Genomic DNA, 13,659 nt, shown 5'->3' with positions numbered 1-13,659 from the left:
AATTTACATAAATGGCTCTTTTGGATTGCCTTTTAATTTTATTAAAATATCTCTGTCTGTTATTGTTTATTCGAGGAGCATTTATTGAGTAAATCTTCTTGGAGAATCACGGTTAAAAAAAATTATTAAAATTTAAAGTGCCTGAAATAGTTTCTGAAATTATTGAATATTCTGAATTAATGAATTTTCCAGTGAATACTAGAACATCATAGAATATTGGAAAATTTCAAAAATTATTCTAAAGACATGAAATTAAATATAATTCAATATAAAATCATAGAAAATTGAAAAATTATTCCAGGAACGTGAAATTAAGTATAATTTATTAAAAAATTATAAAATTCGAAAAATAGAGTTTTAGATTCACCAACAAATTCATAAAATATTTAAGAATTGGAAACATTATTCCAGGCACTTAAATTACCTCCGTTTCCTAGAGCAGTCATCGATTTATTAAAAAAATCATAGAATGTTGCTACTACTGGTAAACTTTTAGCATATTAATCTGTCTTAATTGTATTGCTAAAGCGACTTCTTGGTGGATCCGGTGGATCTCATAACTATAGTCTTAAGGATAAATTTACATAAATGGCTCCTCCGGATTGTCTTTTAATTTTATTAAAATATCCGTGTGTTAGTGTTTATTCGAGGATTATTTATTAAGTAGATCCTTTTGGAGAATCAAGGTTAAAAAGAATTAAATTTCCTAAATCTTTTACAGCTCTTACATATTAATTCATTGGTCACATAGGTATTCTTTAAAACCTGAAAATGAATAGTAATTTCTGATTACTTCCAAGCAGTCAAGGTTTTTCAGTATCTGGAAAACTATGTTCCAAATAATGAAACAGCATAAAAGGAATTTATGAATATTAAATAAATTATGATTTATTTCAATGTTCTAAGATTTTATAGTGAATTATGCCTAAGTTTAAATATCTGAACTAGTTTCCGAAATTGTTGAATACTCTATGAATTTTGCAGTGAATCTAATACTCTGTTTCTGGATTTAACAATTTATCTAAATTGTAAGCCTATTCCAGGAAGTTGAGTGGTATTAAATACCTGGAATAATTTTTGAAAACTTTGAAAATATATGGGAATTTCCAGATTTTCGCGATTTTCGGGGATGAAGCGATTTTCCAGATTTTAAAAAAAAAATTTTTCAGTTCCAAGCCATTGAAATAAATATTGATATCTTTAAACATTCTATGATTTTTTTAAGAAAGACTTTGTTCCAGGAAACAAAGACATTTCAAGTGCCTGGAATAAGTTTTACAATTTTTAAATATTTTGTGGATTTTCCACTCAATCAAAAGACAAGAACTGAAAGCCTTGACCTCAAAAGGTTCTTTTATTAGTTAAAGTGGTGACACGTGTTTCGCTCCCAAGAGCATCATCAGACCTTAAAAAGGTAAAAACGGTCGCCGGAGAAATTCTTGAATTTTTTTAAATATCATATGATTTTCTAGTGAATTATGCCTAATTTTAAGTGCTTGGAATAGTTTTTGAAATATTTTATGAATCACTGAGTGCCTGGAAGAATTTATGGATTTTTTTTATATTGTTTGAGTTTTGCCCTGAATTCCAAATTTTCTTTTTGGAATTTTTTGAATATTGTCTGGATTTCCTCGTAAATCCAATACTCCTTTTTTGTAATGTAATAATTAATATTATAATTAAGCTTTTCTCTGAGGGCCTGGAAGAATTCTTGAATTGTTTCCATTGAATTTACAATTTTATAAATTTTTAATATTCTATAATTTTCTAGTGGCTTATGTTTAGTTTTTAATGCCTAGAAGAATCTTTGAAGTTTAGAAATATTTTACGCTTCTTTTCAGTGAAATTAAAAACTCTATTACAGTAAATGAATGAAAATTTATTTTTGAATATTTAAATTGTCTATGATTTTTTAATTCTACGTGCCTGGAATAGTTCTCGAAAATTTTAAATACTCTTTGATTTTCCAGTGAATCTGCAACTCTGTTTTTAAAATTTAACACCCTATATAATTTGAAATCTTATTCCAGGAACCTTGGTCACTAAATTCCTGGAAGAATTTTTAGAGTTTTTAGATATAATATGATTTCCTAGTGAATTGTACTTAATTACGTGCCTAATTAAAATTGCCGTTTTTGGAATTTTTAAATATGCTTTGAATTTTCTAGTGAACTATGCTTAATATTTAGTGCCTGGAATAATTTCTCAGATTCTTGCATTTGAGTGCCTATACAATTTTTTTGATTTTTTAATATTTTTTTGATTTCCCAGTAAATTATGCCCTATTTTAAGTGCCTGGAATGAATGTATATTGAATCATAATTCTCGATTACTTCGTGGCAGTTGTAGTTAGTGATGGTCATTTTTCAGATACACAACTAAAATACATCCACTTTTTTTCAAACAGGTATTTTTGAAAAATTGTGGAAAAGCAAACAAACAAAAACACAAAGTCAAAATTTCATTATTTCCTATATTTCCTAAAAAGAATTTGGGTCATACTGTAATGCCTATATGCCTACATTGTTTTTCTTTAAAAAAAAATGCATTGCAACAAATTCTCATTTAAATACTACTAAATCTAACACACAGTGTTAAGAATTTAACAATACGTATAATTTGAAAAGTTATTCTAGAAAATTGAGTCACCTTAAATGCCTAGAATAATTTTTCGGACCTGTCAAAATAGATGGTAATTTCTGATTACTTCCAGACAGTTATGGTCCTAATAGGTTTTCCAGATATCAAAAACATTTTTTTTTCAGTTCCAGACAATTGAAGTAATTTTTGATTTTCGGTTTTTTGAACATTCTATGATTTTTCTAACAAAGAATAGGAAGGATATTCCAAGAAACAAAGACATTTTCGGTGCCTGGAAAAAGCCTTACAGTTTTTAAATACTTTGTAAATTTTTCACTGAATATAAAGCTCTATTTTTAACATTTTTAAATATTCTATGATTTTCTAGTGACTTTTTGGATTTTCTATGATTTTCCATTGAATTATGCCTACCTTTAAGTGCTTGTAAAAGTTTTTGAACTATTTTATGAATTTTTAGTGAATCGAATGCACTTTTTTTCGAATTTAATAATTTATATAATTTTAAAGCTCATTCTAGGACTAGTAACCTAAGTCCACTGAGTGCCTGGAAGAATTTTTGAAATTATTTAATATTCTATGATTTTTTCAGGAATGTAAAACTTTATTTTGGGGATTTTCGAATATTTGATGGATTCATAGTGAACTATAATTTTCAGTTCTAGGTTCCTGGAATAGTTTTTGGAATTTTTTAAATATTATCTGAATTTTCCATTGAATCTAATAATCGGTTTTTGGAATTTAATTATTTATATAATTTAAAGGCTTATCCCTGATGAGTGCAAAAATTTTTGCTATTTTTGAATATTCTTGTTGTTTCCAGTAAATCTAGAGTTTTTATGTTTAATTTTCTATGATTTCCTCTAGTGCATTATGCTTAGATTTTAATGCCTAAAATAGTCTTTGAAATTCATAAATATATTTTCATTGTTCCAGTGAATCTGAAAATAGTGAGTGAACAAAACTTTATTTGAAATTTTACGTTCTCTATAATTATATATCTATAATATATTTTTTGTATATATTTATATATACAAAATATAATATATATCTATGCTTTTTTAATTATAAGGACCTGGAATAGTTTTTGACATTCTTAAATACACTATGATTTTCCAGTGAATCTTAATTTATGTTTTTAAAATTTAACACCTTATATAATTGGAAAGCTTATTCTAGAAACCTCAGTCACTAACTGCCTGGAAGAATTTTTGAAATCTTTGAATAAGCAATGATTTTTCTAGTGAATCATGATTAATATTTAATGCCTGGAATAACTTTTCGATTTACTAAATATTTTACAACAAAGCCTGGCATTTGAGTCACTTTGAGTGCTTATAATATTTTTGTGATTTTTTCATATTTTTTGATTTCTCAGTAAATTATGCCCCATTTTAAGTGCCTGGAATGAATTTTTGCATATTAGAACAGGATCATAATGTTTGATTACTTTGAGGCAATTGTAGTTCAGATACACACCAACAATATGTTATCCATTTTCTATAGATATAGGTATTTTTGAAAAATTTTTAAAAACCTACAAAGAAAATCACGAAGTCAAAATTTCGTAGCAATAGTTTCTTTGAAAACATATACTTGAAGATATTTGTTTAATATTTTCAGTCAGTTGAAGTAATTGATCAAATTTATATTAAAACATTTATATTCGTAGAAGACCAGGTGGTTAAGAATATCATAAAAAAATAACCTATTATAGGCAGTTGAGGTTATTATTCCTGATTCTTTAGTTTTGTCGAATATTAAGACAGGCAAAATATATCATATCTTTTGTACACATATCTTTTTGTACTAACCCTTCTTCTACTATATTCCAATTTTTATTTAATATCTATTAGTTATTTACTTATATCATTCTATTGATACTATAGGATCAAAAAAAGCGATGCCATGAAAAAATTTAATTTTAATATAAATGCTTTGATTTAATTTTAAATAATTAATTAGTATATCTAATCAGTTGTAAGTCAGTTGATTTAGAACAACCGAAAAATCTTTAAAAAATCATTAACTTTAATATAATTCTTAAAGAAGTAAATAAGCACTAACCACAGAAGTAGTTTACTATAAATATGTAAAAAATAATTATTTTGTGGTTTGGTGCGTAGGAACAAGACAATTAGAGATTAATTAAGAAAGTTCATGTATTCCTTTCTAATCGATAAATTTTTATTTATAAATAAAATCATAGTTCAGATCTGTATTGTGATCCCTATATATATTTTTTTATTCCTAAAAGATTATCTGCTGTATCCAGTTTCTAACGTGTATTTTAAAATTTCTTTATTTTAATTTTTATTTAAGACTTTTGGAAAAGAATGCAGTTATACCGGTGCAAAAAATCAATTTTTTGACATATTGCCTAAAAATTTACCTCAGATCAGATCAAACCTTACCTTACGTGCTTGATCCTTTTTAATTAATATTTAATTAAAATTGTCAATATTCACGCAAGGGCGTATTATTTTAAATTAAAAGGGTTTATTTTTGCTCCGTCTATATAAATTTTTATCACTTAAGAAGATCCCGTCACATCAAGTGCACTTTTCTCAAAAATCCTTAGCAAAAATGCCATCCATATTTTGTTCCCCAATACCAAATGCCCACTCACAAATAATAACTGGTGGAAAACTTTTTCAGCATTTTCAATCATTTTACTTCGATAACGATTAAAAATCCGGCATTCGCAATGCTCCGTCGAGTATCACGTATTCGCATCATTTCCAATATACATATAATTAGGCCCGGGGAGAGAGAGAGTACCATTAAGCTAAGTGGTCATAATTTGTAATTGGAGAACACGGCTATTTCGTAACACACATTAAAAAAAAACACACATACATACATCCAGACCGTGTATATGCAGACCGGATTTCAAATTAATAACCGACAGAAGGGCGCGCGCGTGCCCTTTCATCGAAATTTTTCAAAATTAATTCCGTTTTATTTGACCGAATGTGCGTCGATATTATGCCCTTTTGACGGGATTATTGCCGGTTTTTTTTCTCGCCGTTATTATTTATTTTTACTGAAAATAAATTGAATTTAGTTTGTTTATATTTTATTTTGGGTGAGGCGTTGAAAGGTAGTTTATTTTATTATCGTGCGTGTGTGTATCTGTTTTTTTTCTTTGATGTATAAAGTGCTTATTTTTCATTTTTATAAAAGTATTTGGTGCTGATGATTATTTTAGATATCAAATGAAAAGTATTTTTGACTGTCTGAAGAACAGTTTCAGGTAACTTGGGTTATAACTCAACTTGTGGTGCTCAGATCTAGTTGATTTTTATTTTAAAAGTTTCTTTGGTATATTTTTAAGCTTCCATTAAAGAAATCATGGAAATTCATGAATCAGAAGCATTTTTATCCAAATTTTTGGAAACCAAGTCCAAGAAGAAGAACAATTTCAGGTAACTTGGGTTATAATTCAACTTGTGGTGCTCAGATCGAGTTGACTTTTATTTTTTTATTTTGAAAGCTTTTTTGGAATATTTTTAAGCTTCGATTAGAAAAATCATGAAAATCCATGAATTAGAAGCATTTTTATCCAAATTTTTGGAAATCATGTCCAAGAAAAAGAACAGTTTCAGACAACTTGGGTTATAACTCAAGTTATGGTGCTCAGATCGAGTTGACTTTTACTTTAAAAGATTCTTCGGAATATTTTTAAGCTTACGTTGAAGAAATCATGAAAGGCCGTGAACTATAAGCATTTTTGTCCAAATATTTTGAAACCATGTCCAAGAAGAAGAACAGTTTCAGGTAACTTTGATTTTTATTTTACAACAGAAAAATCTATAACAATGTAAGCATTTTCTCAGTTCTTGTATTTATCTTTCTCATCTCTATTCCTCACTTTACTCTTGACACAAGGTTTCCAACAGGACCAAAATAAAGTTCTGGATCAAAATCGACCCTCGCCTAGGAAATCCATTGCCTCCCTTAGAAGCAAAGAGTAAATAAAGAGATTTATTTATTTTTTTACAATTTACAGATTATATTACACCGGTAACTAATCCTATTATAAACAACGTTCCTAAATATAAATTATTTCATCAAACTATGAACTAATTACATTATTTAAATTTTTTTTTTTTGGGGTGAAGTAATATTCTTGATGTCTATTGATACTGTCTTTACATATGGCAGGTAAAAACTAAAAGTGTTTCTAGTATAATATACTGTAAAATGAAATAAAGTTTATATAAAAATATAAGCCCAGTTAGTATTTAAAAAAGATACTCCACAGTAAAATTGGATCTAGGTCCCTCAATTTACGCCATATTGTCATTACAAAACTTTGTATATTTGTATATACAAAATATAGCTGCCTTAAACATTCTGGATTATTTAAGTCTTTAGTATGTTATCAATGTTAATCAAAAATTACTCTTAAGTCATTTACCTCGTTAAAGCGTTAAAGCAATACACTATTTAATTTTTATGGGTACACGGTGCTATTTTCTTTTTATGATATAAAAGGATTACACATTTACGTATATTAAAGTATATTTTATTCTCGATTGCTTATTGAAAAACACTATCCAAATCTTTTAGAAAATCTGAACAGTTAGCAGCGATTTTCTTTTTTTTATTAATTTTAAGGTCATCAATAAACCTGTTGATAACAGTTATTGTAAGTAATAAAAATAACAAGAGACCCAAATTGGAATGGCTGACATTTAAATCCTTTAATATACACTGATTGCTTCCTTTGACACAGATGTTCCTTAAAAAACTCTATTAAATCTTAGTGAAATCAAAATTAAAATTTTAATTTATCTAATAATATTCTAGAAGTTACTTTATCAAAAGCCTTTTCAAAGTCAGCATATATAAAATTTGTTTGTTCTTGACGATCTAAGGAAACATGAAGCTCTTTTTGGAACAAGGTAATTTCTCAGTTATTGAAATTAATGATTTTTTAAAGGGACAAAAAATGAGTAAAAGGTATATTTTTGTACCGCATTTCAGTATTCAGCCAGGACTTTAATTATTATCTCATCATTTCTTGGGTCTAAGATGGGGTTTTTATGCCAAAAAGTGGACAAAAGGTGCATTTTTTATCTTCCTAGCACCAAAGACACCCTTTATCTGTTGTTGTATTTTTTTCAGAACTGAATTTAACCTCATACTATTAAAAATTGGAAATATCTGATATTTTATCTGAAATTTCCTCAACATTTTTGACAGACACAGACTTTATGAGAAGAATTTAATCATCATTTCTCCTAGTCTATCTCTCTCTCTTACTCTTTGGCAAGCAAAATAGACATACACTAAGTGTACAGGAATGAAAGGAACTGTTTGACAAAATACAAGAAACACTAGACAAGTTTTGACGCAAAAAACATAGCAAAACCTTTAACCTTCTGTGTGATCCCCAAATCAGTTTTATTAACGAATGATTCTAAAAATTTGATTTGACCATTATATTAACAAGTCAGAATTTATTAAAACAAATGCCATGACGAGAAGAAATTTTGTTTGTTGATTTAAAAAAAAAATAAATAAACCCATTAATAGAAATTTAGTTTTTTTATTAATTATGTGCATAACTTAAATGGACTCGATTAACTTTTTATTATGCACAGATTTTTAAGGCAATAACCTATTAAAAATTAATTTCTCTTTAACTGAGAAAAATTGAACATTTCCATGGCAATATTCCCCTAAACTAAATTAAACTTTCATTCTCACTCATAATTATTAATAAAAATAAACAAATAAATTATGTACAAACATACCAGGGAATGCTCAGGTAAGAATGCCCGATAAAACTTCATTCAAATGGCGAAAAACTTTGGGCTTAAAATACTCCGAGGGAAAATTATTTGCAATTAACTGGAGAGAAGGCAGGAGGGGTGGATGTCGCTTAAAAAACTTTTTAATTAGATCCTATTTATAGCCTGGGAGTTGAGCTGGATTAAAATTTAAATATAACTGGAGATCTGTATGTACATATGCTTATAAATACTAATAAACAAGCAGAAAGAAATGCATTTTTAAATAATTCTTTGAGGAATATTTGCATGTAAATGAAATTGCCTATTTTATGTATGTACTTAAATTTTGATTTGATGGCTTTCGAGTGGAATGGTTTCCAATATTTGGTAAATAAGAGATTTTAATATGTGCTTTACCTCACGGATGTAAGAGTAATATTTCCAGAATGTAACTTAAAAAAATTATGGCATTTGCTTCGTTAAATTTTAGTAAGTATGCCGTTAGAGTTTTATTTAAAAAAAATTCCTTCAATATGATGCCTAAAAAATAAATTAATCACCAAATTTAAAAAAAAAATTCTTCGAGTACATAGAAAGCATAAATATTTTATGTAAAATTCTCCCTTTATTATACATATTTCTCTCATCCTTTTTTAAAAAAAGATATTTGCGTGCCATTGCTGTATTTTTTATTTAATTTAACTTAAAATTAGCAAGAAAAAATTAACATTTTTGGGAAATTTTTTTTTTTTTTTTTTATAATAATATCTACTGTACTAAGGTCTCTAGAAACTCAGTTTTTGACTTTGAATTTTTGCTATGCCTGTAATATAAATGTTCACTTTTTCTTACAGTTTATATAAGAATTCGCCATTTTTCCGAAATATTTTTATGCAAATTGGTTTTTAGAGAAAAAGCATTGAATACCTAGAGTGGCCTTCGCAATCGCCGGACCTAAATTCGATTAAACACCTTCAGGAGTATATATTCCAGTTGAAATGTGTTAGAATCTTGTAGATTCGTTGCCAAGAAGATGGAGAAAAGCAAAAGGTTTTTCAACAAAATATTGATAATATTATAATTTTAATTTTAACATTTTTGAAGTCTTTTTATACGTTTGTCTAGAGAATTTTTTTATGTTTTATAAGAAAAAGAATTTTATTCAGTAGTGTTGGCTTATATTTGCTATAAAATCTGCTATTGATAAACAATTATTAAAGATTTAGGCGAGAAGAAAATCTTTCCATATTTTGTCCATGACTGTATATTTTATATTTATTACTATCAATATCCATCAATATCTGACGTACATTTTTTATGTAGAATTAAAATTTAAAGAGTAAAAATTTGGTAAAATATACAGAGCTTTCCATTAAAAAAAAAACCTCCTTGACAATGAAATTTTGTCACACAAGACACTCTGTACATTTAGCAATATTTTCAACAAAATGAGTATTTCCGAACAAACAAACACTTTTTATCTTAACTTTTTTTTCATATCCTTATTGTTTCCGTATTCCTAATAATTTAATTAAAAAAAAATGTGGGATTACCAATGTCAAGAAGATGAAAATAAAGTGATAATTTTCTTATATAATTGTACGAATTAAACTTGAAAAACACTATTTTCAGACAATATTAATAAAATGTAAACATGAAATAAAAATAGGAGGATGATGAGAATAAAGTGAAATTTTTCTTGTGTAATCAGATCAATTAAAGCCAAAAAACACTATTTTTAGACGATCCATACACTAATAATAAAATCAAACCATGATATAGAAATAAGAGGAAAAGTTTAGTTCTTATTTATATATCCTTGTCCCAGTTCACAAATTAGAGGAGGATAAAAATAGCGTGATATTTTTCTTGTATAATTGGACCAACTAAACCCGAAAAACTCTATTTCCAGACGATCCAGACACTATTAATAAAATTAAACCATGATATAGGAATAAAAGGAAAATTTGAATTCTCGTTTATGTACATATCCTTGTTTACAAATTACAAATTTGAGAAGGATGGGAATAAATGTATGCTTAAGCATTTCAGTTTTTCAAAAATATTTTGACTACATCAAAAAAATTTTATTAAATTAAATATTCAATTTTATAGGGACAAAATTAGAATAAATATTTATAGTGTTAAATATGATTTAAAAATAATATTATTGAGTTACAGTTGATTGAATAATTTTCTCCAGTCAGTCGAGTTAGACAGTTGAAACTCGTTGTTTTTTCTTACTTTTTTATCCCAACTATAGAAGAGAATTCGGTGTCTTTTGTTTTTCTCAAAAAAGTGAAATTTTCGATTTAAAAGCTAATTTTTTAATTAAAAAAGCAAAATTTCAAACTAAATGTAGAAGGCTAATTATAGAATTTTAAAAAATTTAATAAATAGTATAAAATTTATAGTATTTACTTTGGAGGCAAATTTTCTAGTAAAAAAAAACTTAATTCAATTTTTATTTTGAAGACCTCTTTTAAAATTAAATAAATTGTTAATTTATTTTTATTTGAGATTGCTAAGTTTTACTTGAAATTAATTAAATAATTAAGCAAATGTTAGGTGTGAGGAACATTAAACACGTATGCAGAAAAAGTGTATACATTAAAATGTATTCATTAATTAATTAAGGAAAATCTAGCTCTACTTGAATCTGCTTAAAAAATAATAGGCACATTACTCAAAAACTTGTTTGTGGTAATTAAATTATGGCAATTTTAATTTAATTGAAGTAATTTCTTGGTACGTCCAGGCACTTGAAACTATTGAGAGTCATTTCCTATAATAATATAGGGAGTTATGTTCTTGGTTGTCTTTTTTCCAGGCTGTCATTTTATTTGCCTTGTCAAATAGTTAAGTCTATTTTAGCCCTCGACTATCTGGAATAAAAAAATAATCGTTTTTTAGGCAATTTAATTATAGTAATTTGTATATTCGTCCAGACAGTTGAACAAAATGTTGCCTGGAATTAAGAATGTGTTTTATCAAGTACTTATAAGTATAAACAGTAAAATATTTATTCCGTCAACTGCCTGGAATAACTGAAAGTTGAAACTCGTTATTTTTTTCCTCCCAGGCAGTTGATTATGTTTTGATTCTCAACTGCCTGGAATATCTTTTTGTTGTCATTTTCCAGGCTGTCTTTTTCTTTTCAGATAGTTAAATATATTTTAGCCTTCAACTGTCTGGTATAAAGAAAATTATCGTTTTTCAGGCAATTTAATTATAGTAATTTATATATTTGTCGAGACAGTTGAACAAATGTTGCCTGGAATTAAGAATGTGTTTTATCAAGTACTTATAAGTATAAACAGTAAAATGTTTGTTCCGTCAACTGCCTGGAATAACTGAAAGTTGAAACTCGTTGTTTTTTCCTCCCAGGCAGTTGATTGTGTTTTGATTCTTAACTGCCTGGAATATCTTTATGTTGTCTTTTTCCAGGCTGTCTTTTTCTTTTCAAATAGTTAAATATATTTTAGCGTTCAACTGTCTGGAATAAAGAAAATTATTGTTTTTCAGGCAATTTAATTATAGTAATTTGTATATTCGTCCAGGCAGTTGAACAAATGTTGCCTGTAATTAAGAATGGGGTTTATCAAGTACTTATAAGTATAGACAGTAAAATATTTGTTCCCTCAACTGCCTGAAATAACTGAGAGTTGAAACTCGTTGTTTTTTCCTCCCAGGCAGCTGATTATGTTTTGATTCTCAATTGCCTGAAATTTCTTTTTGTTGTCTTTTTCCAGGCTGTCTTTTTCTTTTTAGATAGTTAATTTTATTTTAGCCTTCAACTGTTATAGTACAATTATAGTAATTCGTATATTCATCCAGGCAGTTGAACAAATCTTGCCTGGAATTAAGAATGTATTTTTTCAGGTACTTCATAAGTATAAACAGTAAAATATTTATTCCGTCAACTGCCTGGAATAACTGAGAGTTTCTTTTTCCAAGCTGTCTTTTTCTTTTTAGATAGTTAATTTTATTTTAGCCTTCAAATGTTGGAAATAAAGAAAATGATTGTTTTTCAGCCAATTTAATTATAGTAATTCGTATATTCGTCCAGGCAGTTGAACAAATGTTGCCTGGAATTAAGGATGTTTTTTTTTTTCAAGTACCTATAAGTATAAACAGTAAAATATTTATTCCGTCAACTGCCTGGAATAACTGATAGTTGAAATTCGTTGTTTTTTCCTCCCAGGCAGTTGATTATGTTTTGTATTCTACATTCTACATTCTATACTATCTTTGTATTTTTCTCTCTAGGCAGTTATATCTATTTTAGCCCTCAACTATCTGGAATAAACAAAATTATCGTTTTTCCAGGCAATTACTATAAATTAAATCCAGGTATTTTAACTTAAAATTTTGACATTTACTGTCTGGAACTAAAGGAAGCAAGACACATTTTATTCATCAACTGTCTAAAATACTTTTTATTTTTTCCCTAACTGCCTGAAATAAATGGTCATTTAATTTTTATTCTGCAGAGAGTAAAACATGATGTTTTCCTTAAATGCCTGAAATATAATGATAAAAAATCACTCCTGGAAAACCCCTTAAAAAATTTAAACATTTTCGATTAAATACAGCGTAAACAATTAGCCTTTTTCCTAAGAAAATCAAACTAAAAAAATCACATTTATTCTTTAATAACTCTCCAACGGCCCCACCTAGCAATCCGAAATGTCCACTCTTAAAAAATCCCAATGAGCCGCTTATAAAACCACCATTAGGTTTTCCTTAACTTCAATATACCCGAAGTTATTAAGGTTTCATTCGATACAATGCTTCGTGACCGAAAAACCCTTAAAACCATTAACTAATTTGATACAGTCTACTGCTATACACGCTGAAGCCAGCATGTTAAAATATTTCTGCCCCCTCTTTAAATGGCATATACTAATTTAATAAACCTGAACAACCACTTCTCAGTTTAAATGTCAGAAGGAATTTGCTTGAAGAGCATCCACCGTAAACGGGAGTTTTACCCCGCTTTTGTTTTTGATCGCTCACGCAAAATTATTCGATTTTTGTTTTATACATTATTTAGCGCAAGTCGGATTACTACAACTCGAGTGGTTTTATATTAAACAAGGGAGCCGTCGTGTTTTCATCATTTATTTGGGTTTTATTAAATTTCACGTTATTTGTCGTATAAGTAACTAAATAGGAAATTGTTTTTTTTGCAGCATTTTGACTGCAGAAATCACATAAGGGTCATTCAGTCCATGGGCAATGGAGATCGGCTCTACGTTTGTGGGACCAATGCACACAATCCGAAAGATTGGGTTATTAATGTAAGTATTTTTCT

General features: G+C 27.7%; 1 protein-coding gene across 4 annotated transcripts in view; it reads left to right on the top strand.

Annotated features, from left to right (window-relative positions):
* LOC126736922 (semaphorin-2A) overlaps nucleotides 1-13,659 on the top strand; it is a 713,174-nt gene that overhangs the window by 648,431 nt on the left and 51,084 nt on the right. For all 4 annotated transcript variants that reach the window (XM_050441559.1, XM_050441561.1, XM_050441558.1 and 1 more), the window contains one exon: nucleotides 13,538-13,645. In XM_050441559.1, coding sequence (XP_050297516.1) covers nucleotides 13,538-13,645 — 108 coding nt within the window. The remainder of the gene's footprint in view (nucleotides 1-13,537; nucleotides 13,646-13,659) is intronic.

The sequence above is a fragment of the Anthonomus grandis genome, chromosome 5 (assembly GCF_022605725.1).
Source record: "Anthonomus grandis grandis chromosome 5, icAntGran1.3, whole genome shotgun sequence".
Taxonomy (NCBI): Eukaryota; Metazoa; Arthropoda; class Insecta; order Coleoptera; family Curculionidae; genus Anthonomus; species Anthonomus grandis.
The sequence above is the reverse complement of the archived record's forward strand: the minus strand, read 5'-3'. Positions and strand labels throughout refer to the sequence as shown.